General features: G+C 43.5%; 2 protein-coding genes across 5 annotated transcripts in view; both read left to right on the top strand.

Annotated features, from left to right (window-relative positions):
- Positions 1-673: 673 nt before the first annotated feature.
- nifk (nucleolar protein interacting with the FHA domain of MKI67) lies at positions 674-4,861 on the top strand. The gene is made up of 6 exons (XM_079170512.1): positions 674-882; positions 1,651-1,779; positions 2,616-2,724; positions 2,885-3,096; positions 3,400-3,462; positions 4,000-4,861. Exons 1-6 carry the CDS (start codon positions 760-762, stop codon positions 4,192-4,194), a joined length of 831 nt encoding a protein of 276 aa, XP_079026638.1. The 5' UTR covers positions 674-759; the 3' UTR covers positions 4,195-4,861.
- Positions 4,862-5,441: 580 nt separating this feature from the next.
- clasp1a (cytoplasmic linker associated protein 1a) overlaps positions 5,442-18,390 on the top strand; it is an 82,959-nt gene continuing 70,010 nt past the window's right edge. For all 4 annotated transcript variants that reach the window (XM_079169969.1, XM_079169968.1, XM_079169967.1 and 1 more), the window contains exons 1-2: positions 5,442-5,568; positions 8,027-8,763. In XM_079169969.1, the coding sequence (XP_079026095.1) occupies positions 8,566-8,763 (198 nt within the window). In that variant the 5' untranslated portion in view covers positions 5,442-5,568; positions 8,027-8,565. The remainder of the gene's footprint in view (positions 5,569-8,026; positions 8,764-18,390) is intronic.

Below are 18,390 nucleotides of genomic sequence, written 5' to 3'. Positions count from 1 at the left end.
TTGTATTTGTTGTTCGTTTGATCTTTTTGTGGAAGCCCATCTCCACCATTTAAAAAAAGGAAAAAAACACCACACTATTAAGTCTCATTAGTAAGTGTTCAAATAAAAAATATTATAAATATATTAAATTATACATTATTATCTAGTGATTATGAGATGATATTTTAAAGTTGTGTGTTTTAATTCATTTTCACTAAATGGTCTATTATAATTATGAGATAATAAGTCAATTTATCTAATGATGAGATACCTCAAATTGTGAGAATAAGTTGGAACAAGTAATTGTAATAACAATGGAATAAAATAACTATAAACATTTATATAACTAATAAAATCAAATAAGAAATTGTTGGAATTCAAAGGGTATTTAAATGTTATGAACTACAATACGATGTAGTTGATTTGTACATGATTTGTGCATCGTGCTAAATATTATAATGGTAATATAGGCTACAAAATTATGAGATACTATTATATATTTAGGAGGTAATGGTTATAGAAAACACACTAATGTCGTGTTTTTGTTTCAAGTGGCAGAAATGAACGAGTGCTAAAGATATTAGTTAATTCTCCATGCCGGTAGGCGGCGCTGTGTCGAGCACACCGCTGTAGATAATACAGCCGTACCTCCCCTCAGCACTTCGTCTGTCGTCACCGCATGGGCAACCGGATGAAGAGACCAGCGTGGTACGCAGAGAGTTCAGTGACGCCGTTGTTTTTACTCTACAGTTTATGTCTTCGTATCTTTAATTCATCGAAATGACTGAAAGTAAAGCAGGGACGGCTCCTAAGCCGGCTAAAGAGCTGCTGGCTTTGAACCCCAAACAAGAGTCCGAGTTCAAGAAGAAGGTGCAGGAGGCGAAGAAGAACAAATCTAGCAAGGTGGGTCGAGAGGAAACTGGCCCTGAAGGAGCCATGCATTCACACAACACGAGGGTGCTATTTCTTTGATTCATCAGCGTCTTTTTACCGTAGGTACACGTTATTCCGTCACCCGTCGGATTGTGTGACCTAATTAGACATTTCAGCTATCGTGAATTAGCATTCAATATATCTCTTCAAGATAATGGTGAGCTTTTTAGAGCGGTATCGTCATTATTTAGCCAGAGCCCGGTACTTGAGGAAGCTGCTAGTTAACATTGTAACGGGTATCTTCATGGTGTATATATATATACATACACATACGACAGGGTTATACACTTTGATACAGGCCGAAGCAGAAACTGGGTCAGCTCTCTCTGTAAAGCTACCTTTCAACAATTCATTCCGGAACACGTTTATTTTTGCCGTATATATGTAAATTAAATCAAATAAAAAAATCTATTTACATTATTTGGCGACGATAGGTTCATTTCACTGCAGACATTAAAACACGCACAGGTGCTACTAATGACACTACAGCTCTGTTCTAGTGAAGTACTCAGTAAGTCATGACCATGTGAGAGTGCACGTGCACCTGAAACCTGAAGCAGCTTAATGGAACTCAGCCATCATTCATTTTATTATTTACACATGTAATGAAAATGCCTATATATATTTACAACTCAGTTGAAATGTACATAACATCCATGGATAACTGATTATTGCGTTTCATTACACAATGTACAAGTGTTTATTTATTTCCTATGTAACTTCTATGTTTTTCTACAGGGGGGGCATTTGGCCCCTGGAGTGGTTTATGTGGGCCACCTTCCACATGGGCTGTTTGAACCTCAGCTCAAGTCTTACTTCGAACAGTTTGGGAAAGTCCTGAGGCTGCGACTGTCCAGGAGTAAAAAGGTAGCACGGCTGAAGACTAAATAGGCTACACAAACATGTGGGACACCTCAAACAGACTAATGTGTTCTCATAATATAACAAAACTCCCCATATTTTTCTTAGTTTCCTATCCTGTGCATCACACCTAAAGCGATGGTAGTGACGTAGATTTTCCCGGTTTGCTCTGGTGACATGACAGAAAGCAGTCGACATGCTGCTGAGGGTTGGCTCACAATGAAAATGACCTCAGATGTAACAGTGGTCTGAGGTCAGATATCTGAGCCCAAAGTATTGTGGTGCATTAAGCTTATCTCCTGCTCACCCATTGGCAGAGCGATCAAACCCATGTACCCACAAAAGATCAAATCATTTGTAAATATTCTCCTTAACGATGTACATTGCCATATGGCATGTTTTCTGGTAATAAATAACTTATTTTTTTTTTATCATGTGGAAATGAAATTGACAATGAAAACAATAGAGTATTTTTTTAAATTTCATTTGGAACTTTAGTGCAACATGAACAAACTATCTCAAGTGAAATTATATATGTCAACATATTTCCATGTCTGTTTACATGCATGCTCACAGATACAGACTAATCTGGTTAAGGCTCATTTTATTTAACTACACTAGTCTATTTCCTGAAGCAGAAATTGTATCAGTTCACATTTGTGTTTATTATCAATTTATTAGTTTTATCTTCCATATGATTTCATCACAGTTTGAATCCTTTGAAGTCGATAAATTACCACATTGAATTGTCACCCAGCCCTCGCTTATTCAAATGCTGATGTTGGGCGTGAAACTCTTGAGGTGCATGTGATGTTCACCCGTTTTCCGTCTGTTTGTCTCAGACAGGTGGAAGCAAAGGCTATGCATTTGTAGAGTTCGACTGTGACGAAGTAGCCAAAATAGTTGCAGAGACCATGAACAACTACCTCATGGGAGAGAGACTCATCAAATGTGAGTATGGCTCATGATTAATGGGCTCAATCAGAAAACATATGATCCGGCAGATCCCGGCAGTGCCATGATGGAAATAATAATACAATGAATAAGAAATGAGAACGGTAAAGACAGATGATATTTTATACCCATTTACTCACTGATGACTGTTCCCTAGGTCACATGGTCGCACCAGAGAAAGTGCACGAGAAGCTGTTCGTCGGCTCTCAGAGGGAATTTAAGAAGCCGTCATTTCCTGCTGTGGCCCGCTACAACAAGACCCACACAGAGGAGGAGGTGACCAAGATGAAAGACAAACTCCTGCGGAAAGAAGCCAAGCTCCGCAAGAGACTGGCAGCACACGGCATCGACTACGACTTCCCTGGATTTGTAAGTGCTTTGAGACCGGGATGATAACTCGACACGGCAGCTGCTGTGTGTTTATCTGAGCTAGACAAAAATAAGTCATCCCTAGAATGACACAGTCAACCTTGAAACTCCACTCTCTTAATATCGGCCCTTGGAATCTTCACATCAGAATAAAAGTAAATGTGGAAATGTCCTTTGGGCTGTGATAATTGACACCGTCTTCCATCAAAACCGAGTTTTCTATGCGTTCAACATTGTAGAGCTATTCTACTCATATCTATTGTTTGTTTAGTTTAACCGTTAGTGCTCTGTGTGTGTTTCCAGGCTTCCCAGGTGCCCCAGAAGAAGAAGTCCTCTGAGTCCATGGAGGCGTCGACGTGTAGCGATGTAAGGCAAACACTCTTATTATATCATATTTAGCTTTTGGCTCAGACTGAAAATGACCCCAGGTGAACCAGTGATCTGGGGTCAGATAACTGCGCCTATAGCACTGTGGTGCATTAAGCTTATTGCGTGTGTCTCCTAGTGGCTGCGTGATAAAACCCATGTACCAACACTATGGAAAATCAAAGATGTATTATTATCGCATTCTTATTAGCATTATTGCACCCGTATTACTATTATGGGATTATTATTTACTCAGGCTTCTCTCTCTAGTCTATCAGTTACAAATATCACACTCTGAGACAAACACGTGTGCCCTAGTATAGAAACGACTGCTTTGTGTATTTGTAATAACAGTAATTTGGATTTATAGTTATTTTTGCATTTGCTTTTGTCTGTCTGGTTTTGTCTTAGTTCCTGTGCCAGTGCATCCCTATATGTTTTATGTCCCTGCCCCTCACACCAATGGGAAAAAGATTCAAGAGCAAAACAAATCAATACCACAATGAGCATCTAATGAGCTCCTCTTGTCCATTTCAGGACACCACGCCAGTCTGCACCCCCTCCGTCCTGGCGAGGAGGAAGTCCATGGCCGTCGACGACGATGGCGATGATGAAATCATCATTAAGATGCCACCTATAGTGAAAGATGAAGACTGCTCCTCGGAGGAGGAGGAAAACGTCGAGGGCGATGGCTCTGAGAGCGAGGAACCCGCTGAAGCGGACGCAGAGTGAAAGTCCTCACTGTGTTGTCGGTGACTTGGGTCTCTGGCTGTCACAGTACAGCTGCACACATCAGGCTCACCTTTGAACTGTGTTCAGAAATCCCAGTGCGTCTTTCAGTGTGTGGAAATCCCACTACATTTGAGGAAGACGCCCCTATGAAAGTTTCCACCTTAACTGTGGGTACCGCAGTAGTGAGTACCGTGGGTGGAGCTTGCGAAACATCACAGTGAGCCTGAGTAACGGGCCAGTTCTGACTGGACTTCTTTGACAAATGTGTATTTCAGTCTTGGAGCAGGCTGCTTCCTTTGCCACACAGGGCCGTAATGTTGATGCAAAACAGGCATTTTTACTCCGTCATGCACACTTGTCTAAAAGTGTGGTTAAATTTGTACTATATAAACTATGATCATTCAAAATAAATAATGTGAGAATGTACAATCCAAAGAGGTCCTCTTGATGTATTTTCTTTTAGAAGAACAAGCTAATAGAAAATCACTCGCATACACACACTAGCAGAGCAAAAGGCTTTTGCCTTCTTTTTTTGGAAGACATTTTGATGTGTCACTGTTGGAAATGCATGTGTAAGTAAAATAAATGAAGTGAATCTGGCTGCTTCCGTTTCTGGGTTCTGATATTGTCCATCGTTCTGTTATTAGTAACACCTGTGCCAGTAATGTCTGCCAATTCATCAGTGACGATATGAAATTCTGCAATAATAAAAATGTTAATGTTTCCACAACCTAATGGAAATGATTGTAGTGTTGAATATGATTGGCTGATTCTGTATATTACTGCTTCACATAATGGGTAATATATAAGACAGCACTACAGTGTAGTCAGATGAACTGGTTGTGGAGATACTAGTCCCTGACAGTGGGCTGTTTGTCGATCTTGGGCTCATGTAATTTGATTGACATTAGAAAGGATTACTTGATGTACAGTGTTTTGGGGGCCCAGGGCATCTTTTCCATATTTCCGGAGATATAGCGCTAAAAAGCCACTGAACCTTTAACTCCTCACTTTTATCCTTCTGAATACAACACTTAAGGTGAAAATGTAAAGGCTGCTCTACCATTGCGATGTACACGCATCACAGGCTCCATGTGTCCAGTAGATGTCACTAGACGTCGAGTTATACACACCAACATTTCTTTTTCTTTCTTGCATTGCCATGCGACAGTTTTCCAAGTGCCAACATCATCCCTGGATCGAGTGCGCCTGCGCACGACGATCCCATTATTGTCCTGCAGGCAGCATTCCGGGTGGAGAGTGTGAGTGAGAGAAAGAGAAAGGCAGAAGATATTTGAGGCCGAAGACAGCACATTTAAGCCGAGAAACGCGAGCTGAATGTCCGAACCAGCTGCGGCGTTTCAGCAGGATATGGTGAGTAGGAGAATAGGTGTTGTGGGTCCACCTCCTCGCCTCCTTGTCACATTGTCTTCTCTTTGTGCTGCCCTGTCTGTGAACTGACGTTTCATTGAAAGGAAGGGCTTCGCTAGGGGCTAGCTTTAGCCTTTATTCCCGAAACACACCTACTCTGTATGCTACAGTGGAAAAGGTTGGCCAGCTGTTTCAGAGAGAAACAAAGAAAATGAGTGTTTCATGGCCGCGGGGTAAATTCCAGGGAGCGCTTTTGTTTCACGTTAGCAGTGTCTAGTGACGTTAGCTGTCAGAGGCGCTCCTTCGGTTGGCATAGCTAGCAGTGATGGTCGGGCTCTGGGCTAGCTGGAGCTCAGCTAATGTAAAAAAAAAGAAGCAGAGGGGTGTGTGCGCGTGCGTGCGTGCGCGTGTGAGACAAGATAGACACAAATGTGCCCCATGATGAATGGTTTGTCAAAGGCGAGAGTAGGTCTGATGTAAATTGAACAAAGAGTGTTAAATATTCATGTAATTTTAATAATATAAACGTATAACGATGCTATAACAAAATCTAATGTAAATTACACGTACTGCATTTTCATGGATTAGATTTAACAGCTCAGCTTCATAATTATAGACCTCATACATTATTACATACATTTATTACACTCAGTCAAGTGCAGTTTCTTCAACATTTACATACTTACACACACACACACACACACACACACACACACACACACACACACACACACACACACACACACACACACACACACACACACACATACATGTTGACGCATGCCTATACACATGCATACAGTCCTTTATATTGGCTCTGCTCATTGCTTAGCTGTTGTTTTTTGCAATATATATGATTTATTGAAAACAGTGTTAAATAATTGACATAACAATAAATATGTAGATGCCCATTTTCAATATATATTAAATAGAAAATCAAATGGTTAGTAAGAAACACAACCTAGGACTCATAAAAGAGGTGAAAAACCAACAAAAAACATTCCCACACCTCAGCCTGGCTATTTGTAGAGTAAAGAGTGCACGCACGCACACACACACACACACACACACACACACACACACACACACACACACACACACACACACACACACACACACACACACACACACACACACACACACACACACACACACACACACACACACACACAGAGAGTGAAGCAAACCAGGCCTGTAAAGGTTGTACAGCTGTGTTAACTATAATTCAAACGCCTAACCCAGAGATGGGGGCTGCAAATTAGCTTCAACTGTTCAGCAGTCCTCTCCGGTAGATAACGTTGTCACACAGAAAGCCTGGGGTCGTTTGAAAGGAAGAAGCGCAGTCGACATATGATTGAGCAGTTTGGAACTGCAGCAAATAAACAGCACAGGGACGTCCTTGTGTCTTATTTGGAGTTGCTACTGAAGCTCAGCCCCTCGGCCCCTGAGGTCCCAGGACGGTGGTGGGCTGACGAGCTGTCAGCGATGGGGGGGGTCATTCTGAGCCTCGAGTCAACTGTCACTTTGTCTTTGAACATTGATTATCCTAAAAGGTTTGATTATAGCCTATTCCTGAAAGTAGATGAGTTTTTGAAGCTGCACTGGTTGTAACTTGTCATCACTGACTGCTGGGTGTGGTTTGGCCATGTTCTCTTATTCAACAAAAATTACCCTAAAGTACTGGGGACTGACTTACAACATGGCCAAAAGTCCTTGGACACCCAAACCTAACAGCTTTTATGTGATGGTTACATATCTCTTGGTTACATAGACTCTTCACGAGATTTGAAGCTGGCTGCAGAGATTTGCTCTAGTTCAGCTACTGGAGCGTTTGAAATGTCGGCCAGTGATTTCGGGTGAGCTCAAACAATTTGTCGACGAATTGATTGTCTGTCGATCAATCGAAACATTTTCTTTTTTTCATCATCAATTATCACATGATTTAAGCCTTTTTAGGATTTTTATGTGATTGTGAACTGAATATCTTCTCTTTGAAATGTTGGTTTGACAAAACAAGTGATCTGAAGACATCACCGTGGCCACTGCGGAAAACTCAAGGAGATATTTTTCAGACCACCAAATGGTTAACAAAAATAATGGCCAGATAAGATAAAGATAAAGAGGTTTTTATTGTCATTGTAGTGATACAACGAAATTTAGTTTGGTAGCCCTCAGCCAGCCAGCAGCAGCGAACAACAACAATGATAAACAATATACAAGATGAATCCATAATGAAAATAAAAGTATAATTGTATGCAGTGGCGTCAGGATTTTTTGCAGACAAGAGGAGCAATATACTTTTGGCTACATATTGTAAAACGCTGTCAGTTTTCTATTAGGTGAACCACTCTCTTTTTACCGTTAAATCAAAAATCTGAAAGTTGTAATGTACCAGGAGGAGTCAACAATCAAGAGGTTTTCTGATGAACTGACTTCTGTCTGCTGTCCTCTGCTCCTTTAGGGCTCTCCAGGGCAGATCCCGGGACAACAACTGGAGCTCTAAGCTAGCCCTCTCCATCCATCTCTGTTTGCCGCCCTGCACGCTGCTCGCCAAAACCACCTCTTCTACCCCTGCTATAGTGGTTTGGCCCAGACTCCTTTAAGAGAAGAAGAGGGGGAAAAAAAATCCCAAGTGGGAGGGAATAGTGAACTTTCCCCAGCTGCTGCCCAGACACACACATGCTGCATTGCCGCCATTCCCCAAGCCCTGCTCCATCCATCCCTAGGGCACGGCCACAAGCTCGCTAGCTAGCTAGCTAGCTCTTGGCACAAGACGAGGCCTGTCCTCAGGGGTTAAAAGTACAAGCAGACTGTGTACACTTGCCTCCTTTCTTTTCTTTTCTCCCTTTTCCGGGTCACCCAGACAAACACTCATTAACTGGGGCTCCTTTTGTTTAGCCTTTGTTCTCGCTGCTTTGAGCAGGGGGGCATTGCTAGCAGCAAGCCAGTCAGTCATTCAGCCAGGCAGACCGAGGAAGACAGAAGGTACCAGAGGCCAGGATGATGGAGCCTAGTATGGAGAGCTGCCTGGTCCAAGTCCTGCAGAAGGACATGGGCCGCCGGCTGCAGGTCGGGCAGGAGATCATTGATTACATCTTGGACAAGGACAAGTCCCACGACCTGGAGCAGGATCAGACAGCGCTGGACAAGATGTTCGACGGCATCGCCAGCTCCTGGGTCAACTGCAGCAACTTCAAGGTAAAGTCCCCCGACGAGGCGGTAAACGATAGGGCTTATGGAACAGTATCAAGTAGTGGGCAGGTTTCCACACACCTGCACCCACGCTGGTTTAGGCGTTCACTATAACCAAATATCTTTTTGATTCCCCATTTGCATTCTGTTTTAGACAAAAGCACATCACTGCACTCGGCCATCTCTGTGTGCACTTTTCATCCTCAATTGACAACTCATTTTCTGCAATTGTGGAATGACTCTATGTAAGAGGTTGTGTTTTGTTCAACTGAATGTTTGAAGAGTTCAGTGTATGAGGAAGTGTCTGTATTCCCCTGTGAGTTCAGTGCAGCTGTATGGTTTGAATCTCTGATGTGGTCTGTTTTCAAACGTCCACACAGGGCTGAACATCGACAGCTCTTCTCACATAGTTCTCCTGGGGGACTGCTTTGTTTATCCAGTTAAACACTCGATCTACCACGACACCAAAGTCCGCTCTCAAATGTAACACTTAAAAGGACTTAACGTATTTATCAGCTATTTTTTTTTAAATCCACACAAACCACTCTTCACATCAGCACGAATCAGAGCACACAAAGCCAAATTCCTTCCTAAGTTACACTATGACGTGTTACAGCTATGAAGCAGTGGAGCATTTAAAAGACCAGTCCGACGCACTGCTCACTCCACTTAAACCTCACGGGGCTACAATGCATCACTTACAGCCATAGACTGTGTACAAGAAGTGGACGTAGTCACCGTGACACCACCCGTTGGTTTGTGGACTGCTGTGTTGAAGCCTTGAGTTTGGCATTTTGTCCGGCTCCATCTTGACTTTTGGTCATATCCATTTAGTTTTTTGGCAACCCGAAGTGATACAAGAGGGTTGAGCTCAGTACAACCGAACACTGAATAAGACGTTTCATCAAAATGTCAGTTAACTTTTATGAAGTGAAAACATACTAATCTAAATGGACCATAATGTACTAAATGAACATCATGTTGTATTGAAGAAGACTTGAAACTAGAGATTGAGACCATAAACTCATGTTTACAATGTTTACTGAGGTAATAAATGGAATGAGAAATAGAGTAGCAGAGCATATTATTAATGAATGTAGAGGAAACACTGATATATGATAGATCCTGCTGGCCTTTAAATCAAATAGAGTAACTTGAAAAATATCTATGCTGCAGTGTAAGCTTGCTGTGAAAATTCTGTTTCTATTCTATGTTTAGACTGCACTTGCATATTATTGTACAGCCATATAATAGCCTTTTCTAGTTTGTAAAATGTTCTCAGGCAAGCAAAAGGCACACACCATTATTGTTTCCCCTCACCATAGGACTGGCTCACATTCTTCTTCTGTGGTTGATTGTGCTTTATTTTGGAGTTTGATCAAGGACAAATTGTAATCTGACCCTGAATTGTGTTTCCATCAGCAGTTCTTCAGTGGCCAGCCACAGGTTGCTTTCTCTGCTATAACCGTCGGAACACATTGTTTACTAGATGTCTGATTTCATGTGCTGATATGGTGCTTTTACATCACTTGGGCCTAAACGATATCAGGGATATCTGCCTGAACCTCAACGCCCTACATACTGCAGCTCAGCCCTCTCTGTGCCTGCAGTCCCCGGGCTGTGATGCCATGTTGTGCATGGAAGTTTTTGTGTGCTTCAAATGACCATGTGGGCTATGTTGCACTGCTGCATTTTTGCTCCCAGACGTCTGGCACATGCCTGAGAGAAATGGTGATGAGAGGCTATAGGGAGAATTTGAAACGTGAGTTTAGGAAACGGGGCAAGAGAGGCTGAACCGGATCTGGCCCGGCTACGATCGGGGTACCAGAACTCCTGAGCCAGCTAATGTGGGTCAGTCAGGTCCTTACTCCTTTTAGAATTTAAAATTCTGTCAGAAATACATCAAATCATCTTTCCTGTTCTATGCACTGCTTAAAAGATTCCCAGTGAGAAAACATAGCAGTATTGTCTTTCTGTTTCTTCTGTGCTGTCTGGGTGCTAGAAGGCCCTGTGGAGGCTCAGCTGACTGTTGTCCTGTCCAAAGGCAGGTCTGATAGGGCTGCGAGACACGCAGCTCTACGTTTTCAGTGTTGTTAGTTAGCCCAACACAGGCTGTATCCTCAGCACAGGCCGAGCTGATCACTTGGCAACTAATGTGGAAACTATTTAGTGTGAGAGAGGGAGAGAGAGAGAGAGGGTGATGGATTCATTCGCCATAAATGGTGCTTTGGGCGGATGCCTCCAATACCAAGCAACTGTTTAAAGGGAGAGCTGTGCAGTCCTTCTCCTCGCCTAAGCTTCAGTCATCCAGCGTGTTGTCTCTGCTGCACATGCCTTCTCTGTTTAGTTAACAAACATCAGGTTGTTGAACTGCGTACTGGTTAGCTGACGCGGTAGGTGAGAACTCCTTTTTGCGTAGGAACAGATGTAGCTCTGAGAGTTTAACGTCACTTCATGCTCACAGTTTAGCATTGCAGTATATGCTGTATTCATGTTTCAGGCTGCAGCCTTTGTGCTGTTCAGCTTCCTTCAAATGGTTACTTTGGTCCTTGGTCATGTTTGCATACGTTATCTGACGGTGTGCTTTTGTTTGGCTAGTCTCAGGCGTGCTCGCTGACACTGTACCTGCTCCAGCTAAGCTGTCATGATGTAATCTAGTGTACAAGATGATAACGGATGCCTAGCAAATTCTCCATGCTCCTCAGGAACTCGACAGGAGAAAAGCCGACTGGTCTTGTATTGGTAACAGAACATACTTGATCACAGTAGAGTTGTTCATCTTGGGAAAATCAGATTTTACAGGTCATTCTAAATCAAGGTTAATATCTCAAAGAAATTACAGTATGGAAGTCCTAATAGACCTCTTGTGGTGTCTTTGTGAGAATCGTACAGGCTACATAATGTGCTACTACTTCACCATCTCTTTTCTGACGGAAACGGACCCTCGTTAATGATGCACAATACCGGTTAAATCCATCATTTACTGGTGCCAACTGTACCCGGTTCATCCGGTCCGGGAGCGTTAGCAACCACCATGTTGCATTCATTGACGGGCAGTCATGCAGCCACTCTTCCCAGTAAGTTTCCACCGCATCAGTTAGTTAGCTACTACCGTTAGCTGTGTGTCTGTCCGCCAGTGTATGAATGTATACAGACTGGATACAGCGTCGGAGGCGGTGCTTTAGTTATTCTTACGAAAGTTGCTCAGTGAAACTTCCCAGTATAGAATTCAGATGAAAGTACCCGGATCTTCTGCATTGTGGGGCCCATAGAGCAAGCACACTAGTGTTTCCTTTAACCCCCCCTCCCAGCCCTCAGTCCAGCCTCGTTCTCTGGCTCATTCACATGAATGTAGGAAGGACAATAACTCTGGATCCAACTTTTAGTGCATTTTACAGATTTCCCCAAGGTAAGTCTATGGGGAAAAGTCTTCTTGGGCCATGGCATCACGTGACGGACATGGAAGTTGTAATTCCACCATTAGTCCACTATGTAAAATTTGCTTCAACGCCCGGATCTCTTCATGGGGCTTGATTGATTGAAGTCTGGAGTAACATTAGTGACGATGAATATGAAGTTAGCAGCAAGGTTCTAGATGGGAACGTAGCAGTGTGAACTGTTTATTTGTTTATTTTTAAGGTGGACCAGCTATTAAGGCACAAGTCCCTCCTTCTTTTGGCATTTCTTTAAACTGTTAAAAGGATTTGGTCAAAATTCTTATTGTAAGTTAACGATTAAACAATTATTTAGTATCTCTACGTGTGTGCAATGTGATCATCAATGTCTTGGAAATGCCCCTCTGAAAGGAGCAGAAGCCATGGACATCAGTGCTTGTGTTGCCAGGCTATTCTGACTGTTTCTAAATAGAGCGATTCAATGATTCATGCACATACAATTTCAAATTAAAAGAGTAATGTGAGCGATAGACGGACACCTCTTGCAGTTGTTGTTTTCCAGAGCGATCTCCTTCTGTGTGACCCATCCATCTCGGGGTGTGTCACTTCAGCAGCTACATCCCAGCTGTGCCTTCAGCTGCCGAATCAACTCGAAACTAGTCTGCGTGCACTCGATGATCGGCCAAACGCAGAGCAGTGGTGCTGTCAAGGAGGCAAGAGTGTGTGTGTGTGTGTGTGTGTGTGTGTGTGTGTGTGTGTGTGTGTGTGTGTGTGTGTGTGTGTGTGTGTGTGTGTGTGTGTGTGTGTGTGTGTGTGTGTGTGTGTGTGTGTGTGTGTGTGTGTGTGTGTGTGTGTGTGTGTGCGGGCAGCGGTGTGTTTGTCAGAAGCACACCGGATTCACTGGGATGGTTTTGTAGATAATCTGCAGTGTGTTGCTGTGGGTATATGTAGTCCGGTAGTTGTACGAGTTTGTTTCTGGGCGTATCTGCTCATGCTGTTTGCACAACCCAGCTTTGACGTGTGAAGTGTTCCCTGTCTGCTCTGTGATTGGTTGTTCATCCTGTACGCTGCCATGCAGAGACCATGCAGAGACCACGCCCACCTCAGGATTCTGACTTTTGCTGTACCCCATGTGCACATGTGTGTGAGTCCTCCTCCTGAGCCGCTTCTTTTACTCTTTTTCAGTTACGTTTCACATCACATCATTGTATGCCATTGCATGCAGTCAGCTGACCCTAATACAGAAAGCACAAATCAGCGTAAATCGTCATGCCAACAGCATCGAATGACTCCAGTGGATGACGACGGTAGATTTAAATATATAATCTTTTGACTCTTTTTTAAGAATGGTGATTGTACTAAACAATTGAATAAAGCGCATTGAATGCTGTATTCTCCTTGGGTCCTTTAGTTTACCATTCAATAATGGCAAGCTAACAAAAACTAAGGACTGGAATTACGGCTAAGATGTATTGGATAGATTTAGTGCCGCTTTCAATCGCAATGCTGCAGGACCACAGAAACCGTAAACAAGGATGTGATTTGTACTTTGTTTCCACACCTTTCCCTCCTCCAGGAGAGCGGTTAGGCTCTTGTCAGTAACCATCTATCATGGCCCCCCTTCGCCTCCAGCAATTTCATCTCTTCCTCTCCCAGAGCTGAGTCTGGGAGCCGAGCTGCTTTACCGACTGAATCAATGAAGGCTGGCAGCTCCGGTTCCCGGGTTGACGAGCCCTTCAAGTGATCGCTCAGACAACCCGGTGCCCCCTGACATGTCGCTCAGACATGTCAGGGTGGAGTTGCTCGAGCAGTCACAGGCGTGGCAATAAGACCACCAATATGAGCCTACATTATGATAACAGAAATAGAGGTCTGCACCAATGACACGCTCAAAACAAGATGAAACATGTAGCTGTAGACTTTTCCTCTGGTCCTGATCACCAACTAGATCTTTCATTTCATGTGCTTGATAACTCTGAGTACCAGGCCTGTGTTCAGTTTCTGATGCCTTAGTTAGCTAGCACCATGCTGAGCTTCTCCTCCTGGGGTTCCAGTCAGCTCAGCTTTAAGTGTTTGTGAAATGAGTTCAAGCTGGTGTTTCTCAGATTCATTGCAGAGGGCCGCCGCTGTCTTTGGGGAGCCATTGAGTGTTCTGTCCCTCGGTTTATTTCCTGCTCTGGGTCTTCTGCTCATACAGTTTGTGCTTTTATGATAATGCCGTTTCTTCTCACTTCCTTCAACACACATAGCTGTTATGTGGTTTGAGATCCACAGTGTTTGCCGTGTGCATCGTAGCAATGACTTCCTCCACCTTGCGTTGTATAAGAGGTGTGGTACTGCAGACTGAGTGGCCCTATCACTGGACCAAAGCATTGTCTCTCTTCAACATAAACAAATCTCAGTTGTCATATTGTGGCGCTGAGTTTCATGTGATGTACTCACTGCAGGCGTTTTGTAACTGAATCACGGTGCTACAAGTTTCTCTCTGGGGGAAACAATGGCACGAAGATGAACATGGACAGGAGAGTCGTAGGCTGTAGGGAGGACCGACCAGCCGGCTTCATCAAAGACTGGACACATGATTAGCTGTATGGTGCAGCTGGATGACATCACTTTGAAGTGGTACTCGTAAAATGGTGTTGTCCTGCAGGGCAGCATGATGTCTCAACAGGATGATGTTCAGCAGATAAATTGGCCTATTAAGGCAAGACGCCCTCTGATGACACTTGAAGTGCTCATCTTTGATTGGCTTTAGTGTAAGTATACAAACACAGCTACCTCAAACAAGCAGTAATGTAGCTGTCGTGCAGTATATTTAATATCACAATATTTAACTCTTCATTATTGTAAAAGGTTCACTTTAGCCCATCTTGCCCTCTCACCTTCTCTCTTGTGCTCTATTTCTCTTTTTGACAAACAAAATCACTGGTTTGCACAGAGAAACATAACTCAATTATTTAACAGAATTTCATGTTGGCCTGTCCTCAAGTTTCAGAATGAATCTTGATTAGTGACAGCTGATATGACCTGCCACAGGTGGCATGATTTGTCAGTGGCGGCTCCAAATGACGGAATGGTTTCTCCAATGTTCTCTGCTAATTGGCGTCCGAGCTTAATGTGTGTATGTTGCTAACCCGAGTAGCCAATCACTGGTGCACCCAAATGATTTCTAACAATACTTTTCCCCTTCATATGCAGCAAAATGTTCACACTGTAGAGACCGGAGAGCAGCGCTGCACCACCAGCATGCTGAGGTAGGCAGTAGAGTACAGTACAGAGAGGATCACCGTTTGATCGGCTTCTTTTTAGCCGACATCATCTGTTAACAATAAGCCTGCATCGGACCCACATCTCTGTAGAAATGTTATCTGTAACGTGGAATCTATTTACTCACGTTCTGTGTCCAGGCGCAGAGAGGTCTCTTGAAGGCCCTGGGCTTCACTCAGCAAAGTGATCCAGATCCAGAGACACTGTAAGAGGTCTCTGTCTGTGTTTGTCTCTCCCTCATGGACTCTTTTATTTACTGCATCACGATGTTGTGGAGGTGAGAATGCAGTGTGTGTATGTCTGAAGTCACTTTGAATGACAGTGACAAACCCATAGAGGAGCCTCTGTAACCTTTGTCCAAAGATTGTGTTAATACTCTGGATCAATCAACCTTGGACGGCCAAGTGTTTGTTTGTGTACAGTACACACACACACATACTCTTAAAGAAACAGAAACACAACTCCTGTTGCGTAGTTGATTCTCTTTAAACTGACCTAGGAAATATCTCATCTCCAAAGACTGCTAGACTGTGTGTGTTTGCAGTGTGAGCCCACATGCAGTGAGTGTGCTTGTGCTCCAGGTGAAACCTCAAGGTCCATCTACGGAGTGAAGTGGTCATTCCAGCTCAAAGGGGGACTTTGGAGCCTCGTTACAGCCACATGTTAAACGTTAATCCCAAACCATGTTGACTTTGTGAACCCTTGGAGAGCAGAGATCTGTGCTGAGCTCACATGAAAAGCTGCGACACACAGCGCTCCACTCATCCTGAAGGCTTTCCTTCATCAGTACAGCAGAGCTTGAGTTGGGTGTTCCTCCCCTGCTATGACATTTGGCTCATTCACAAAACGCATGTGTGTGTGTGGGTGTGTGGTTGCGTGAGGCTTTATGGGTGAATTGTAAAGTCAGGAGGCTTCTGTGTGTGTGTGTGTGTGTGTGTGTGTGTGTGTGTGTGTGTGTGTGTGTGTGTGTGTGTGTGTGTGTGTGTGTGTGTGTGTGTATGCAGTGTGTTATGAATGAAGCAGCGCCGCCACTTCTGTGCCATTGTGGTTGTGGAGCTAAATAATATTGTTTGAAAAAGGAAACTAGATCGTCAAGGAAAAGTATTAACATTTGTTAATAATAATATTGTCATATTATTATTTGGTAAACATTTAATTCTGACATTATCTCTGTGTGTTTAGTGTGTTATGAAGCACATGCTTTTAAGTCTGGGATTAATGGGTGGAATAAGTCCTTTCTGTTGTATTATTGTTATTGGTTTAAACCACACAGCACAACATTGTATCTCCACCAACGTTAGTGTCTGTACATTTAGTTTACCTCAGAGCTTTGACTCGATCTCATTGTCAAGTAAATCTATCTATTGTCAATGTTTAATTCAAGCCTTTGCCAAAGGCTACGCATTAATATTGAGGTTTTGGGTCTGGAGCCTGTCCCAGCATGCTTTGGGAGAGAAGGGAGGCACACCTGTCTACTACAGAGCTAACACACACAGTATAGTATATGTGAATTATGTATATATTGTTTTCATTCAAGTGTCATAGACCTAAAGAAGAATGTACTTACTGAAGATGACCTGCAGAGGCCAGAGAAAACAAGAATACTACACGGTACTGTATACATGTGTCAAACACATAGCTGATGTAAAGTGAACAAATGAAACACTGTCATACATTGTGCAAACAAACCCACTGACGCCTACAGGTATTTCAGAGCTTTAACCTGACCTAACCTGAGGGCTGATTGTGGGAGGAAACAGGAGCACATTTCACTCCAACTTCCACTAATAATTCAAAAGGAAGAAGGGGTAAGATTCTAACCCTGCATGGCAGACTCCAAGCTACGTCTGGTTGGAGTCCCCCTTTGACCTGATGTAGGGAACCTCCCTGCCTGTGGCGGCTGTGTGGGCTGTACAGGGCTGCAGGAGTAGAGTTGCAGAGTATAGCTGGATGTGGCTTGGCATGATGATGTAAAGCAATGGATGGAGAAGGAGTGCAGAGAGAGGGGTGATGGGCCTCCTGCTGATGCTTGTATAGCCGTAAAGCACCCAGGACCTGGTTCCACACCAACTGGCACCAACCTCTCTGTTCCGGCTCCTCTTCCATCTTTATGTCCATGCTCCTTTCACTTGTTATCTGTTCACATATTCTGTCTCTGTGGTTTTTACTCACTCTTTCCCACACACACATTATCTCACTCTCTGCTTCCCCTTTTCCTCCTCTCACTCTCTATTCTCCTCCACTGCCCCCCCCATCTTTAACCCTCATCAGTTCTCTCCCTCACTGACTGAAATCTTCCTGCCACATTTAGAGTTTGCACTGAATAAAAGGTGATTCCTATGTGTATGACCACCATCATTGTCACCAACAGCAGCTGTAAATCCCCATGTCCTAATGACCCCCCCCCCCCCCTCCACATAGTCATAATCTGCTCTCTTATTTAATCTGCTCAACTAAAGGATTTTTTCCCCTTTTTTCTGAGTTAAGCTAGCACGTGTGTCGCAATCCCCCATTTGGTCAGCTCACTGCATGCTGTTTGATGTGTGTGACATGTAGTCGGAATTTTCTCTTTACAATTTTTATACAACTGTATTTTAAAAATATAGTAAAGAAATCGGCTTGAAAATTGAAGCGTGCTTTCTCTCTTGTTGCTGTGAATGCAAATTTAATTTGTTATTCCATTCGGCAACAATCGGTTGGCAAGTAATGAGCACAACCGCCTGTCAGATGGAGAGAGGAGATCGACCACTGGGTCTGTCTGCCTCCGCCAGTCGTCACTCTGGTTACAGCACGCTGAGAGACCAATGAGGGGCCAATACATCTGATCAGCGCCACACTGGGGCCATAACACGCAACGCAGTATCATCCTGAATGTGTTTTTCCACTGATGCATGGTATGGTACACAGGCAGCATGATGTAAATAGCTGATGTGTCACCTCAACGAAGGTCAGAAAATGTGTTTACAGTGGC

This window comes from Pholis gunnellus, assembly GCF_910591455.1.
Source record: "Pholis gunnellus genome assembly, chromosome: 12".
Taxonomy (NCBI): domain Eukaryota; kingdom Metazoa; phylum Chordata; class Actinopteri; order Perciformes; family Pholidae; genus Pholis; species Pholis gunnellus.
Note: the sequence above shows the minus strand (reverse complement) of the source record. Positions and strands in the feature narration are given on the sequence as shown.